The sequence below is a fragment of the Pelodiscus sinensis genome, chromosome 17, assembly GCF_052426305.1.
Source record: "Pelodiscus sinensis isolate ZL-2025 chromosome 17, ASM5242630v1, whole genome shotgun sequence".
Taxonomy (NCBI): Eukaryota; Metazoa; Chordata; order Testudines; family Trionychidae; genus Pelodiscus; species Pelodiscus sinensis.
Window position 1 is genome coordinate 25185683 of NC_143068.1, and position 14205 is coordinate 25199887.

A 14205-nucleotide genomic window follows, 5' to 3' on the forward strand; every position below is an offset into this window, starting at 1 on the left:
TACGAACATTGAATTTCGTCTGCCATTCTCGTGCGTGGTCACCCAGTTTAGTGAAATTCTTTTGTAACTTAGCAGTCAGTTTTGGACTTGATCTAATAATTTGTTCATCTGTAAATTTTGCCACCTCACTGTTCACTCTCTCTTGCAGATTATTTAAGAATATGTTGATCATCCTTGGTCCCTTTTCGGATTCTTGGGAGACCCTTCCATTTACCCCTCAGTGGTGAAAACTGAGCATTTATTCCTACCTTTTGCTTCGTGTCTTTTTTAACCAGTTACTGATCCATAAGAGACCCTTCCTGCCTATCCCTTCCTGCTTAGTTTTCTTAAGCGTCTTGTAAGGAACCTTTTCAAAATCTTTCTGAAAGTCCAAAATACTATATCAACTGAATCACTCTTGTCTATATGCCTGTTGGCACTCTCAAAGAATTCTAATAGGGTATGTCTACACTGCATTCCTCTTTTGAGAGAGGAATGCAGATGCAGCCGAGTGAAATTGCAAATGATTTGAATTTCCCGCTCTTCATTTGCATAATCGTATCCGGCCGCTTTTTCGAAATACCCTATTTCGAGATAAAAAACGCTGTCTAGATGCAGTTAATTCAAAAACAAACCCTTCTTTCAAAGTAACCATTAAACCTCATTTTATAAGGAGTAAGGGTTATTTCAAAAAAGGGTTTGTTTTCTAAATAACTGTGTCTACACAGCGTTTTTATCTCAAAATAGGGTATTTCGAAAAAGTGGCCAGACGCGATTATGCGAATGAAGCGCAGGAAATTCAAATCCGCACTTCATTTGCAATTTCGCTCGGCTGCATCTGCATTCGTCTCTCAAAAGAGGAATGCAGTGTAGACATACCCATAGCTTGGTGAGGCATAATTTCCCTTTACAAAAGCAGTGTTGACTCTTCCACAAACTATCATATTTATTTATGTGTCTATTAATTTATTAATGATTATAGTTTAACCAATCTGCCTGGCACTAAAATTAAATTTACCAGCCAGCAATTGCCAGGATCGCCTCTGGAACCCTCCAGTCATCTGGTACAGAGTCCAACGTGAGCGATAAGTTTCATGCCACAGTTAGTAATTCTGAAATTTCATGTGTGAGTCTCTTCAGAGCTCTTGGGTGAATATCATCTGCTCCGGGAGACCTATTAACATTAAAACCTCCTCTTAGACACTTCAATCTAAGACAGTTCCGCAGGATTTGTCACTGGCTCGGGTTGGGGAATCCTCCCCACATCCTCTGCAGTGAAGCCAGATGCAAAGAATTCATTTAGCTTCTCTACAACGTCCTTGTCTTCCTTGAATGCTCCTTTAGCACCTTGATCACTCAGAGTCCCCACTGACCATTCGGCATGTTTCCTGCTTGTACGCACAAAGATATTTGCTGCTAGCTTTTGTGTCTTTTGCTAGTTGCTCTTTAAATTCTTCTGATAGAAAACAGGACAGTCTGGGCAGGGATAAGTGCAGGTGATGCTTTAGAAGGAATCCTTAGGCAATGGTCAAAGGGTGTGAACATCTAGCATCTCTGGGATGCTTTGTGCGGAGCAGGTGAAGTGGTTGGATACAGCCCTGCTAGGAATCACTAAGCCCACCCTAAATGGGAGTTTTGCCTTAGCGAGGACAGGGACTGACTGGGTTGTTTCTCATTGCTCCATGTCCCCAGGAAGGGCAGAGAGCTATGGAGTCTGCTAGGGGTGCACATAGCATCACTCAGAGTTAAAATTCTAAGGGCAGGACTGGCATGAATCTTCAGTCTGTATTTCCAGGTTTTCAGAGTATGTCGGGGTGCACGCAGTGGTCTGGAAGGGCACAAAGCCTTCACTCTCTGTAAAGAAGTTTTGAGTGATGAATGAATTGTTTGGGGTCCACAGTAGTATGCCTGTGGAAATCTCAGAATAAAAAAGCTGAACTGAGCCAAGTATAAGGGAAACATGGGGCATCTCCATCCATATCTTCCCCTGTCCTAGGGGCTCTTGATCTACAGAGATAGAAATAGGAAGGAGAAGGATGGTGGGGGGGCGGGGGGAGTTGCTTTTTACTGCATCTCAACACTGACCGCAGCATGCTCTACTCTTCTGGGTCCTAGGCTCCCCATACACAGCTCTGCCCATGTCCCTCAATGCTGCCTGCACAAGTATTCCCAGCTGGGTTCTTCTTGCCCAGAAACGACCCGCTCTACCAAATAGCACGACAACGATCCTTTAAAATCAGCCCTGTGGCCTGTGTAACCAGCCAGGCCACTTCCCCGCAGAGCGAGGGGGATGGATAAGGAAATATCTGTATCATGCTCGCCACCTCTGCCTCGCCCCAGGCAGCTTGGCCAGTTTCACTGCACCTCTTTCAAGGAGATGAGCAATGGGCTGACTGTGCTAATGTACTAGCATTAATCACGCTGGCTGTGCTGGGGAGCGAAGGGACAGCCAGAGGCTGATTTATAGACTAGTGCTGCATCTTGCTGAGCCACTGATGTTGTCATAATTACCAATGATCATTAAAGGGAGGCACATGCAAGTGAGGGGGGAAGAGTCATTATGGGGCTAGTTTATTCACTGATGAGCCTGCAGAGGTGTCTGGGTATAATCTAGTAGCCCAGCGTTTCCCAAACTATGGGCTGCAGCCCGGTACCGGGTCGGGAAAAAAAAACGGGCCTCAGAGAGGAGCAGAGCGGGGTGGGCTGGGAGGAGGTGTGTGTGTGTGAGGGGAAACCGGCAGCCGGGAAGCAGGGTTGGGGGCAGCAGGGCTGTCCTGCGGAGATGGGCGGGGGGGGGGGGGAAGCAGGGTGGGGGCAGTGGGGCTGTCCGGCAGAGATCGGGGAGAGTGGGCGGCGGCACCAGGGCTGGCCGGGGTAGATCAGGAGGAGGGGAACAGGAGAACCAGCTGCCGGAAGCAGGGCTGGATGGAGGCAGTGGGGCTGGTCGGGGGGGGGGGGGGGGGGGGGGGGCATCAGGGGAGTGGGGCTGACTGGGGGAAGATTGGTGGGGGGCGGGGGTAACCAGCTGCTGGAAGCAGGGCTGGATGGAGGCAGCGGGGCTGGTCGGGGGGGGGTCATTGAGGGAGTGGGGCTGACCGGGGGAAGATTGGTGGGGGGCGGGAGTAACCGGCTGCTGGAAGCAGGGCTGGACTGGGGAGATCGGGAGGAGAAAGGGCGGAGCGGGACTGACCAGGGCACATGCACACAAGTGAGTCCAGCCTTGGGGATTCCATTTTGCTCCCCTGCCACTTCCCTCCCACGAGTAGTTGCGAATTGTCTGGCTGGTAGACACACTCACGCAGCATGAGCACATCTACGAGCCAGGCAGTTCCCAGCTAAGGACTGATACACTTAATAATAATAAAACTTACCGAATTAGAAAATACTGGACATTTTATATGTCCGGTATTTTCTCAATTTGTTTCCTGGACAAAACCCTCAAATACTGGACTGTCCGATACAAAACCGGAAATCTGGCAACCCTACCCCTCCTTCCACCCTCTTTCCTAGCAGATACCCTATCCCCAATCTGCACCTGCTCCCGCCTCCTGGAGTGCCCATGCGGCGCTGGGTCCCCCAAGCTGTGGCCCAGGCTGGGTGGAGGATGCAGCTGGGTGAAACACTGAAAAAGTTTTAATTTTTAATTTTTTTTATATGCGTTTATATTTTTGGGTTGCAAAAACCAGTACTGAAAAAAACAGGTTCCAACGAAAGTAAAAAGTTTGGGAAACCCTGGTCTAGTCAACTTTCTATCCATCTTACAGTCCATTTATCCAATGCATAGTCCCTTAACTTGCTGGCGAGAATATTGTGGGTGACGGTATCAAAAGATTTGCTAACGCTAGCACTGGGGGCTTTGGGAGGACCAGAAACAACTTATTTGAATAGTCATCATGTGCTTAATGAATATGCAAATATGCAACTGAATGTTACCAGTCCTCCAAAAGCTCGTGAATGGATTTACTGGTCCCCCTGTCAAAAAATTCGCTGCTTCATCGGCTACCAAAAGCAGCGTGTCCTGGATATGAGGCTCTCAGGGAAAGGGGCAGTGGGGCCACATGCCCTGCTGTCCACCTGTTTATACTTAAGGTGTTATTACTATCGGCCAAGTTCGGTATTCCTGCCCCATCCCCAAATCCTAGTCACTTCACTGGGAGTTTAGGATGCCAAAGGAATGCAGGCTCAGGCCATGAACTTGCCCAGGGAGGCTACTCGTACTCATTGCTGATGGGGGTAGAATGTATCTGCCTGGTGCGAGGGAGTTGGCCACGCACCCTGCTCACAATGGAAAGTCTCATCTCTCGCTTACATCAGGCTGTGGCTTATTAACTCCCATTATTACCAATAAACCAGATTCAGATCTCAGCTGCAGTTCTTGTAAAAGCTGGAGCAACTGCACTGAAACCACCAGCACCGCTGAGAACAGAATATTGCTCAACAGGGTCCAGATTCAGAGAAGCACCAGTTTCAATAGGATTTAAACATACGCGGATGTGCTTTCTGGGGTTGTAAGTCCTTGCACATTCACGTAGTGCTTTTTACATTACCTGCCCCCCCAAAATGATTTACAGACTAAAGGCCTCGTTTTCAAACCGTCTTCCCTAGATTGTGCTCGTAAAGGCCTATCAGTTATACTCTCCAAGGGTAAACCTGACAGAACAGAACAAAATGGCCAACTGGGACTCAGCAAATATTTGCTGTGGAAGTTAATGGGCCAGATCCTTAGACAGTCTGCACTGATTGCAATACAATGTCACCAGTCTACCCTGCCTGGGGGTCTACCTTCATATTTTTACCAGCTTTTCACAGTCACGAGGCCCATGGGCAGCTTTTGGCTGCAAAAATAGCTGCTCCTTACCCAGGTGCAGAATATTGACTAGTCCCCAGCTAGAAGTGTATCTTTGTCACGTTATTCCTGGATCAAATTCAGCCCTGGTATCAGGGTACAACTCTTGAAGTTAGACATATAAGGCTACACCTGCAGCCAGGTATGTAGTAGAATCCACTTTGCCTGGTGTAATGATTGGGGGGGAGAATGATGGTTTCGTAGCCAGAATGAGGCTCTTTTCACACAGCGCCAGGTCAGCATCACCACTGCAGAAAGTAGCCTTCTGTCTGCAGTGCAGGAGGGTGCAACAGCTCCCCACGACCCTTCCTTCTGTCTTCCCCCCAGGACACCTCGCTAACGCCAGCACTGAGCTGATGAAGCTGGACTATGAAGGGGAGCCCCAGCTGACTGAGCCATACCTTTCCAAACAGAAGAAACTCATGGTAAGTCACCAACAGCAACACATGGGACTTGATTCCTAGGAGGCAGAGGGAGGATAGAACAGCCACGAGCACTCATTGCGGGGAGTGGCTGGGGGAGGGGGAGCTGGTACCACTGAGCGATGGGGGAACATTTGGTTTAAAAGGTCTGTTCTAAAGTACTGAACATTCCTTCTCACGTCACCCCGATGTGTCTGTACCCTTGGGGAACCAGACACCCGAGGGAGCTGGTAACATTAGTACAGTCTTTCTTTGCTGTCACCCCTCTCTGGGGCTGGATTACTATGGGGTGCCCTGCAACTGGGAGGCCAGTGAGGCCTTCAGTGGTCTCCAGGTAGCAGCGCCATTATATGAGCCCAAAGGGCACTTCTCGCTGGCTGATCCAATAGGATTTATTCTGAGCTGCTCTTACCTGGGAGATGCTTCCTCCAGTCAAAGAGGCGAGAGCTCAGCTGGAGCTATTCTCACCTGGAAGTCCTCCCCCACACACTTTGCTGAGCCATTAGAAGCTGTGCTGCTGAGCTGGTCTCCGTTGGAAGTTGCCTTGGGCTTAGCCAAGGAGTTGCTTTCTCTTAGCCAAAGCTAGTAGGAACTTGGCTGGGCTCAAATGGAAGTCACCTCCCCTGGTTGAGTAGGTTCCAGCAAGGAGTCAGTTTTACACAGGTGAATCGCCTCCCCAGAGCCTGCTGAAATCCTCCCGCAGCTGTTGACTAATTAGGATGAGGAAGGGGTAGGAGAGCACCTGTGCGAGGAACGTTCGGTCTCGGTGCCAGTCAGTGTAACCCTTTGGCTTCGACGCAGGCCAAGATCCTGGAACACGACAATGTCAGCTACTTGAAGAAAATCCTCGGCGAGCTGGGAATGGTGCTTGATCAGATTGAGGCCGAGCTGGAGAAGAGGAAACTCGAGTATCGAGGTAGGCGGCTTTGTGAGGTGCTTATAAAGTCGCTGCGGCAGAACTGGCCCAGTACAGAGCAATCGCTTGGTGGCGCCGCACATTCACACCCACAGGTTACTGTGAAGCTTCCTCTTCTCTTTACTATCATCACACTAACCCATGACCGCTCCCCATCATGCTGCCAGGACAGACACTGCCATGCTTGCTGCAGTGGTACCTGCATGAAGCGATAACCCTTGGCAGGAGCCCCAAGGTTTCCACCATACAATTGCTTGACCCATCATGACGGCATGTCCAGTTTCTGCTGCTCCTTTGAGTGGCCACCTGTGACACATGTCCCTCTATATTTGCTTTTGGAGAGACACCCTAACACCCGCTTCCCCCCACCCACACAATCAACTTTTTTGTTTTTAAACTATTTTGAAGCCTTGGAAGGCACTCCCTAGGTAGCAACACCTGTGTGGTGCAGCACACTATGGCTACGTCTACACTGGCATGATTTTCCAAAAATGCTTTTAACAGAAAACTTTTCAGTTAAAAGCATTTTCAGAAAAGCTCGTCTAGATTGGCACAGATGCTTTTCCGCAAAAGCACTTTTTGCAGAAAAGCGTCCATGGCCAATCTAGACGCGCTTTTGTGCAAAAAAGTTCCGATCGCCATTTTCGCGATCGGGGCTTTTTTGCGGAAAACAAATCAGAGCTGTCTACACTGGCCCTTTTGCGCAAAAGTTTTGCACAAAAGGGACTTTTGCCCGAACGGGAGCAGCATAGTATTTCCGGAAAAGCACTAACGATCTTACATGAGATCGTCAGTGCTTTTCCGGAAATTCAAGCGGCCAGTGAAGACAGCTGGCAAGTTTTTCCGGAAAAGCTGCTGATTTTCCGGCAAAACTTGCCAGTCTAGACACAGCTATGGGGTAAGGACTTCCCACTGACCTTAGCTGCCAGATGACATGTCTCCGCACAACCTTCTCTCCCTATTTTCGCTCCCCTCGGCTGGCTGAGTGATGAGACACCTCACCACCCACACTACCAGATGACATTTCAGCGGCAGAGGAGTAATGACACTCTGCGGCTACGATGAAACATCAGGGTTGTGACTTGCCTTTCATATCAACTGCCCCACCCACCTCCCATTAAACACCCCTACAAGGAAACGGGATTGCGGTGAGAGCTGCTGTGACATTACCCAATGACCCTAGGAAATGTCAGAGCTGGGGCAGATCAGAGGAACTTCCTCTGCTCCAGTTATGGCTGAGTCCATTGCAAAGTAACTATGGTTTGTGTGTGAAGCCCAAACTAGCGTGTGAGGAACTACAAAAAATGAAGAAACTTCAGGGGGAGGCATGAGGGTGTCTGAAAACTCCTGGAATGGTCCCAGTTCTTCTGCACGATGGAATTCTGCTCAGAAACACAGGGGAGGGTTTCAAAATACACCACTGCATTAGAGCTAAATAAATCAGTGCTCATGGGTTACACAGCAGGGCACTCTGCAGAGAGAGATATTAAGCAGCCTTCACTGCTCAGACAATGGGGGATTAAAGATTGGCCTTTTCTGCATAACAATGAGATTTCTATGAAGTGTCCTTGTCAGTGTATGTTAGCACTGGTTTGTATAGAGCTGTAAATCATCACTGTCCAATGATTCGCTTGTGAAATTCCTTAGGATTGGGGGAGTTATTCAAAAGGTCCAAAGTGATAGCATATTGTAAGATAATCAGGAGAAGTCTACACTACAAAGTTAGGTCAACCTAAGGCCACATCTCCACTTGTGGAAGATTGACACTGCAGTGGTCAATCTTCAGGCATTCGATTTAGCAGGTCTAGTAAAGGCTCACTAAATCAAATGCTGAGGGTGCCCCCGTTGGCGCCAGTACTCCTACTTCTCTTGTGAAGTAAGGGAAGTCGATGAGAGCATTTCTCCTGTTAACCTCCTGCTGTGAGAATGGCACCGAAGCTTGGTTTCAGGTACATCAACTTCAGCTATCTTTTTTACATAGCTGGAATTGTGTACCTTAATCCAGCTTTCCCCTGTCGTGTGGACCCGGCCTGAATTACATCAACATACAGCCACACAGTAATTAAATCAGATTTGCATTTCCACAGTACGCTTCTCATGTTAGTGGTGCACGTCCTCACCAGAAGCACTTGCACGTAGTTAACTGTCAGTGTCAGACATTGTGGGATGGCTTCTGAAAGGCAGCAACAGTTGATGGGAACAGCGCGGTGTCTGCACTGACACTGTGCTGACCTGACAACATCAGCCTAAGCGCTATGCTTCTCACAGAGGCTGATTAATTGGTGTAGTGGGCAAGTTACATCGCTGGGAGTAACAATTTAAGGAAACACTTAGGGTGTGGGTCTGCACCCTAAACTCAAAATAAGATACGGAATTTGCACTATGCAAATTGCATATCTTATTTTGAATCTATTTTGAAATAGCTTATTTTGAAATGTGGCACATCTACACAGTACCAAATTTCAAAATAACACACTGTTTCAAGCCATCCCTTATCCCTCGTGCTACTAGGTTTACCGGGATGGTGAAATAGCATGCCCATTATTTCGATAGTCAAGATAGTCAAATCCAAAGCAGACTACGGTTACAAAAGGATTTCATTAAAGCGGGTGATAGGGCAACAGAATTGCAGATGGAATTCAGCAATGATAGGGCAAAATAATGCACATTGGATAAAATCATCCCAAATATACATTCAAAATGAGAGGATCTAAATTAGCTGTTACCATGCCAGAAAGAGATCTTGGAGTTGTCATGGATGACTAAAAAATATCCACTCAATGTGCTGCAGCAGTTGAAAACCTATATTGGGAACCATTAGGAAAGGGATAAATAATAAAACAGAAAATATCATAATGCCATGATATAAATCAATTGTACACGCACACACACCTTGAATACTGTATGCAGTTCTGAGCAGCCCATCTTAAAAAGATATATTATAATGGAAGGTGCAGTCAAGGGTAATGAAGATGACTATGAGTATTGGAGAGCTTCAATACGAGAGGTGATTAAGAGCAGGACTATTCATTTTAGAAAGAAGTGATGAAGTGGGAGTATGATTAGATATGTAAAATCAGGAAGGGTATAAGAAGTGTTATTTACCTCTTCTGATAACATAAGAACTAAGGGGTCACCCAATTAAATGAATAAGCAGCAGGTTTAAAACAAACAAAGGAAGTACTTCTTCATACAATGCATTAACCTGTGGAACTCATTGCTAGGAAATGTTATGAAGGCTGAAAGTATAACTGGGTTAAAAAAATAATTAGATATGTTCATGGAGAATAATTCCATCCTTGGCTCTTAGTTCCAGTTGCTCCTAAGCCTTCCACTGCTAGAAACGAGGACTGAGCAACAGGGGATGAATCACACAAAATTTCCTTGCTCTGTTTATTTCCTCTTAAGCATCTGGGACTATCCACTGCCAGAAGACAGGATACTGGGATAGAAGGACCACTCGTTGACCCAGTGTAACTGTTCTTACGTTCGTACTACACATACAACTGTACATCTAATCTGCATGCAAAGTTTTTGTACATTTACAAGCTGGGTTTTTGGGTGCACAATTGACCATTTATAAATCTCACTAAGTATTTTCGAACCATACAAATGGATACCTTTTGCATACAATCAAGGCAATTGATTGTGCAGATTAGGCCTGTAGTTGCTCACAGGCAACGCTGAATAATCTATCACTGAATGTTTAGGGCCAGGTGGATGAGGTGACATTTCCATTAAAAACAATACATCTTTGTACTTCTATAGTGCTTCCCATTTAAGAATCCTAACATACTTCACAGATACCAGCTGGCTATACCTCCCACCACCCCTTGCCCCATGAGGTAGATCAATATCTTTTTAGATAGGGATCCATGGAAAAATTAAGTGACTTTCCCATAGTAACACAGCAAATCAGTGTCAGGACTCGAACGTAGGCCTCATGATTGCATACCCATGCTCTAACCATCAGAAAATACACACTCCAGTTCAGATACATCACTGGCCACACTGCAGTTCCTGTGCTTCCTCCTCTTCCTTTTTGCCATTCTTCTCCCGCGTGCCTGATATTTATACAGCAGCCCCGTCTCTGGTGTCTGGGTTTCCAGAGGCGGCTGTGCTGCTGCCTATCATAAAACTCCAGCCTTCCTGAAAAGCAGGATTATCCTCACGGACATGAGTGGTCCAGCTGCTCCTGAGGGAATGCTTTGTAGTGAGCACACGGACCACAGCAGGAATCACCAGAATCGGCCCAGCCTCAGAGACTGTGGGCGTTATGGTCCCCCAGCTGTGCTGAAACTGTCAGTGGAAAACCCAGAGTGTGCCTGTGCTGCTCACAGAGGGCAGGTATTTTATGGGTCCCACATCAAGTGCCCTCAGAAGACAGACCGATTCAATTACAGAGAGTGAAAGCCTGCTGGCGAGCAAGCTATCAATTACCAGACAACAGCAAAGGTGCCCACCAGCGCTTCCGCCCCCTGCAGGGATCCTGGCATGTGAGCAGAGAGATTCCATAGGCAAGGGAGCTGCTCTACAACACAGAGAGAAACAGCTTGCCAGGAACATGGGGCACCCCCTGGGGATTTCTGCTCTAAACAGTCATCCCAAAGGCTAATGCTGCCAGTGAAGCGAACAGCTCCTCAGGGAGACTTAATAACAGTTTAGGAGGAATTGCCCTTGTCTTAATAACCTTCCATCTTTGTTCCCTTGCTCTGCTCTCTTCATACGGTTAGCTGCTCCCTTTCATTGCCATGAGCGCGACTGAGACGATACGTATTTTGGAGCAGGGGCTGCAAACTGTCCGTGGCTTCTGTGAAGCACCTGACACAGGTTCTAGGATGTGTGACAAACAGGGCTGATGGGGCTTGAAAATCTTGGGTCCCGGGTTTGGAACTGATCTAGGAACTCAAACAACAATTCCTGCAGCCATCTCACTCACCCGGCCAAGATAACTGGTTCTGGTGGCGATGGGACTTGAGTGTCATTCCCACATCAAAAGCAACATGGGGGCGTACTAGCTATGGAGTGGAGTCCCAGCAAACCCCACAGGTGGGGGGATTCTGGAAAGCCAGTTAGTCACTTTGAATGTTTGGAGGGATTCCGTGCGTGCACCTGCTAATCCTGTCAGATAATACTCTCATGAGCAGATACACTCACACCTGCAAGTCAGCAAATTACTAATTCAGCTGCCTTCTAATGGGAGATCTCTGGGGCATGAAGCCCTGGGCCGTTGCTAAGACCCCTCAAAGGCATTTTGTATCCTTCCATCTTCCACTTCATAGCAGGGGGCACCCAAACTTTATCCAATCGGTGCCAACTATCTGACAACTGCCCACCGACCCAAGAGCTGCGCTGGAGCAGCCTCATCCTCAGTACAGAGCTGCAGCCTCTGAGGCTTCCGGTCCTGAAGTACAGTGCTGCAGCTACCTGCCTGCTTGGATCCAGATGGGCCTTCCCAGGCTGGGCCCTACCTTCCTTGGGCCTGCCCCTCTCATGGAGAGCACAAACTGGGTGCTGCTGGACTGCCGCTGGGCTATGGCCACCTTGCTTTGTACTAGCAAAGGACCCACATTGTGAAAAACCTAAATCTCAACCTCTGTGCTATCCGGGGTGTTCAGGTTTGGCCCGTCATAGAGGTGGGCCAGGGTCCTGGGGTGAGATTGTCTCCCCCATGGTGTTACTGGTGCTGTAACTGAGATTCTTCCAAGTCCCCGTCCTGTGGGCCCATTGCTGCCTGCCACTTGCCCTCTCCTGGCAGGGGACTGATCTGCCTTAGCTGTTGAAACAATCAATGCATTAATTAATTAGGCACCAGGGCTGTCACTTCCTCTGTGGGTCTGGCAGGAGTAGGCCAGCTGCCAAGGCAATAAAAATCAGGCCTTGCGATTAGCATTAGCTCCACTACTGCAGCCTCTCAAAGCTGGCAGGTGAGGTACCCCTCATTTGCTGCTCCCTGCACAGGTACTGTCATAAACCATCTGTTTCTGCTCCACTTGCCTAATAATGAGCAGACTGAGTTTTCCAGAGCAGGAAGCGGGCCTTCCCTACTCTGTAAAGTGCAAGGACATTCACACAGCTAGAGCCTGGGCTCACGATGCAATAACTAACAGCAATAAAAAAAGACTAGCAAGGCTTCACGCCGTGCAGGCATGTTCTGGGTTTACACTGCAGTGGAGGGAGACTCTTCACCCACCAGTGGAGGGGGCTCACAGACCTCCCCTTCCCGCCCCGCCCCCGAGCCCTACGGGCATTGGTTTTCCCTTTTGTGGTTGTAACAAGGCGACATTGTCTCCAGGGCCCCACTTCAGCTCAGGAAGGGTAAGGGGGGGGCAGAGATCAGGTTTCCACAGGAAGGAGGGACAAGGCTTCCCTTTGAACCACCGGAGCTTCCTATGCCTCCGCTCTCTGATCTGTTTGGGGGATGGAACAGGGCTGAGAGCCACCCTCATTTACGCATTTATGCAGAATCTTGATGGTGCAGGACTCCTTCCGGACATAGTCCCAGCCTGCAGGGCTTGCTGGATGGGGCAGGGCAAGCTGGGGTGAAGGGGATGGGTCATGCTAAGGCTGGTTTGGTTTCTGACCGAGCGGTTTGATAATGAGCAGATTGGACCGCGCCCCATGCTACTGCTCTGCACCTTCCCCAGCACCTCAGAGCTCTAGGAGTCCCCTGCAGGCCCCCAGGTGTGGTCTGTTCCTGTTCAGAACGGGCTCTGCTCGTCACTTAGCATGCCCCTTTCTCCTGTGGCTGTTGTCAACAGCGAGCCCAGCCCTAGGAGTCTCTGAGGCTTTGTAGCATTTCAGAGATGAGCGAGGCAGGTTGTAGGGTAACTTACTTATTTACCTGGCAACAAGAAAGAGCCTGCAAGGTCAGCAGGGCACAGATGCTGCTGGATCTAGCCTGGCTTTATTCTCCTCCTAACTCCCTCTTCCTAAAAGAATCATCCCTGCACATGTGCGAGAGTCAATAGGAAGTGCCACTTAGCATCATATCCTGGAAGGTGCAAGGCAACTTTTCACCTCACGCTAAAGCTTAACCTTTGAGAGCAGAGGGTTGCTCCCCTCTTTAGGGACTAGGCTCGCTGGTCTGTCATCACAGGTCTGTTTGTGAGCACTGGCCCCCTGCACAGCCTGCTTTTGTTATTTTAGGGTTGCTCTTAAGTGCTCTGCTACACACACAGTGGTGCATTATTGTAGAGTCGCTCCTCCGCTCCTGTGCTGCACCCAATCGCTTATTACGGGAAGGTTGCTTCTGATTGCTGGAGCATTGAGCACCAAAGATTTGTGCCTTTATCCATTTTAGAAAACAAGATGTTTGAAGAGCATTGAACTTCCAGTCCCCCGCCCCCCCCCCCCCCAAGAATCAGCTACAGAACCTAGCAAGGGACTCGGGGCCTGGGAAGGGGAGCATTTTATATCCTAAAGGAAACCCTTACTTTGCCCCTCTCCCCCATATCTCATTTCCCTACTCTCAGCTCTAGGCCTGGCCCCTCTGTGAGTTTATGTAACCTCATTCATTAGGGAATCAGCTGCTGTCACTAATAAGGCTCACCTGCTTCTCTGGAGGTGCTCCTGCCAGTGAGCTCAGTGCAGAGATGGGAGGATGTTTGGGGAAGTGTTTTGACCCCATCCTGGCCAGTACCAATGCAAGGGTGCCTCCACCCCATTACAGACTCTCTTTGAGACCACTGCTGCTGTGATATTATTGCTTAGGATAGCCTGTGCCTGAGTGCCTTTAACCCTCTGGTATCTGCTCGGACACCCAGTGTCAGCATTAAATATTGCCTCCGCCTGAAACCTGATTCCCACCACAGATGTGCTGATAATTCTGGTGTCTTGGAATAGAGTTTCCTCCAGAGGTCATGAGTTTCAAGAGGCAGAAGGTGAGTTCTTCAGTAGCAGCAGGAAGAGCTGGATCAGCAGCTATGCTGAGTCCTATGCTATGCAGGGAATGTATTGGATTCCCAACCACTTCTAATGTCCCGAATGGAGAAAATAGAGAACAGAGCTGGCCGTGACACTAAAGGATTCCTTCCTTTCTG

The 14205-nt window shown here is 48.6% G+C and overlaps 1 protein-coding gene across 1 annotated transcript in view; it reads left to right on the top strand.

The window, feature by feature from the left end:
- Positions 1-14205, top strand: part of GDAP1L1 (ganglioside induced differentiation associated protein 1 like 1) — a 43911-nt gene that overhangs the window by 23858 nt on the left and 5848 nt on the right. The window contains exons 4-5 of the mRNA XM_006132229.5: positions 5153-5250; positions 6049-6163. Coding sequence (XP_006132291.2) covers positions 5153-5250; positions 6049-6163 — 213 coding nt within the window. The remainder of the gene's footprint in view (positions 1-5152; positions 5251-6048; positions 6164-14205) is intronic.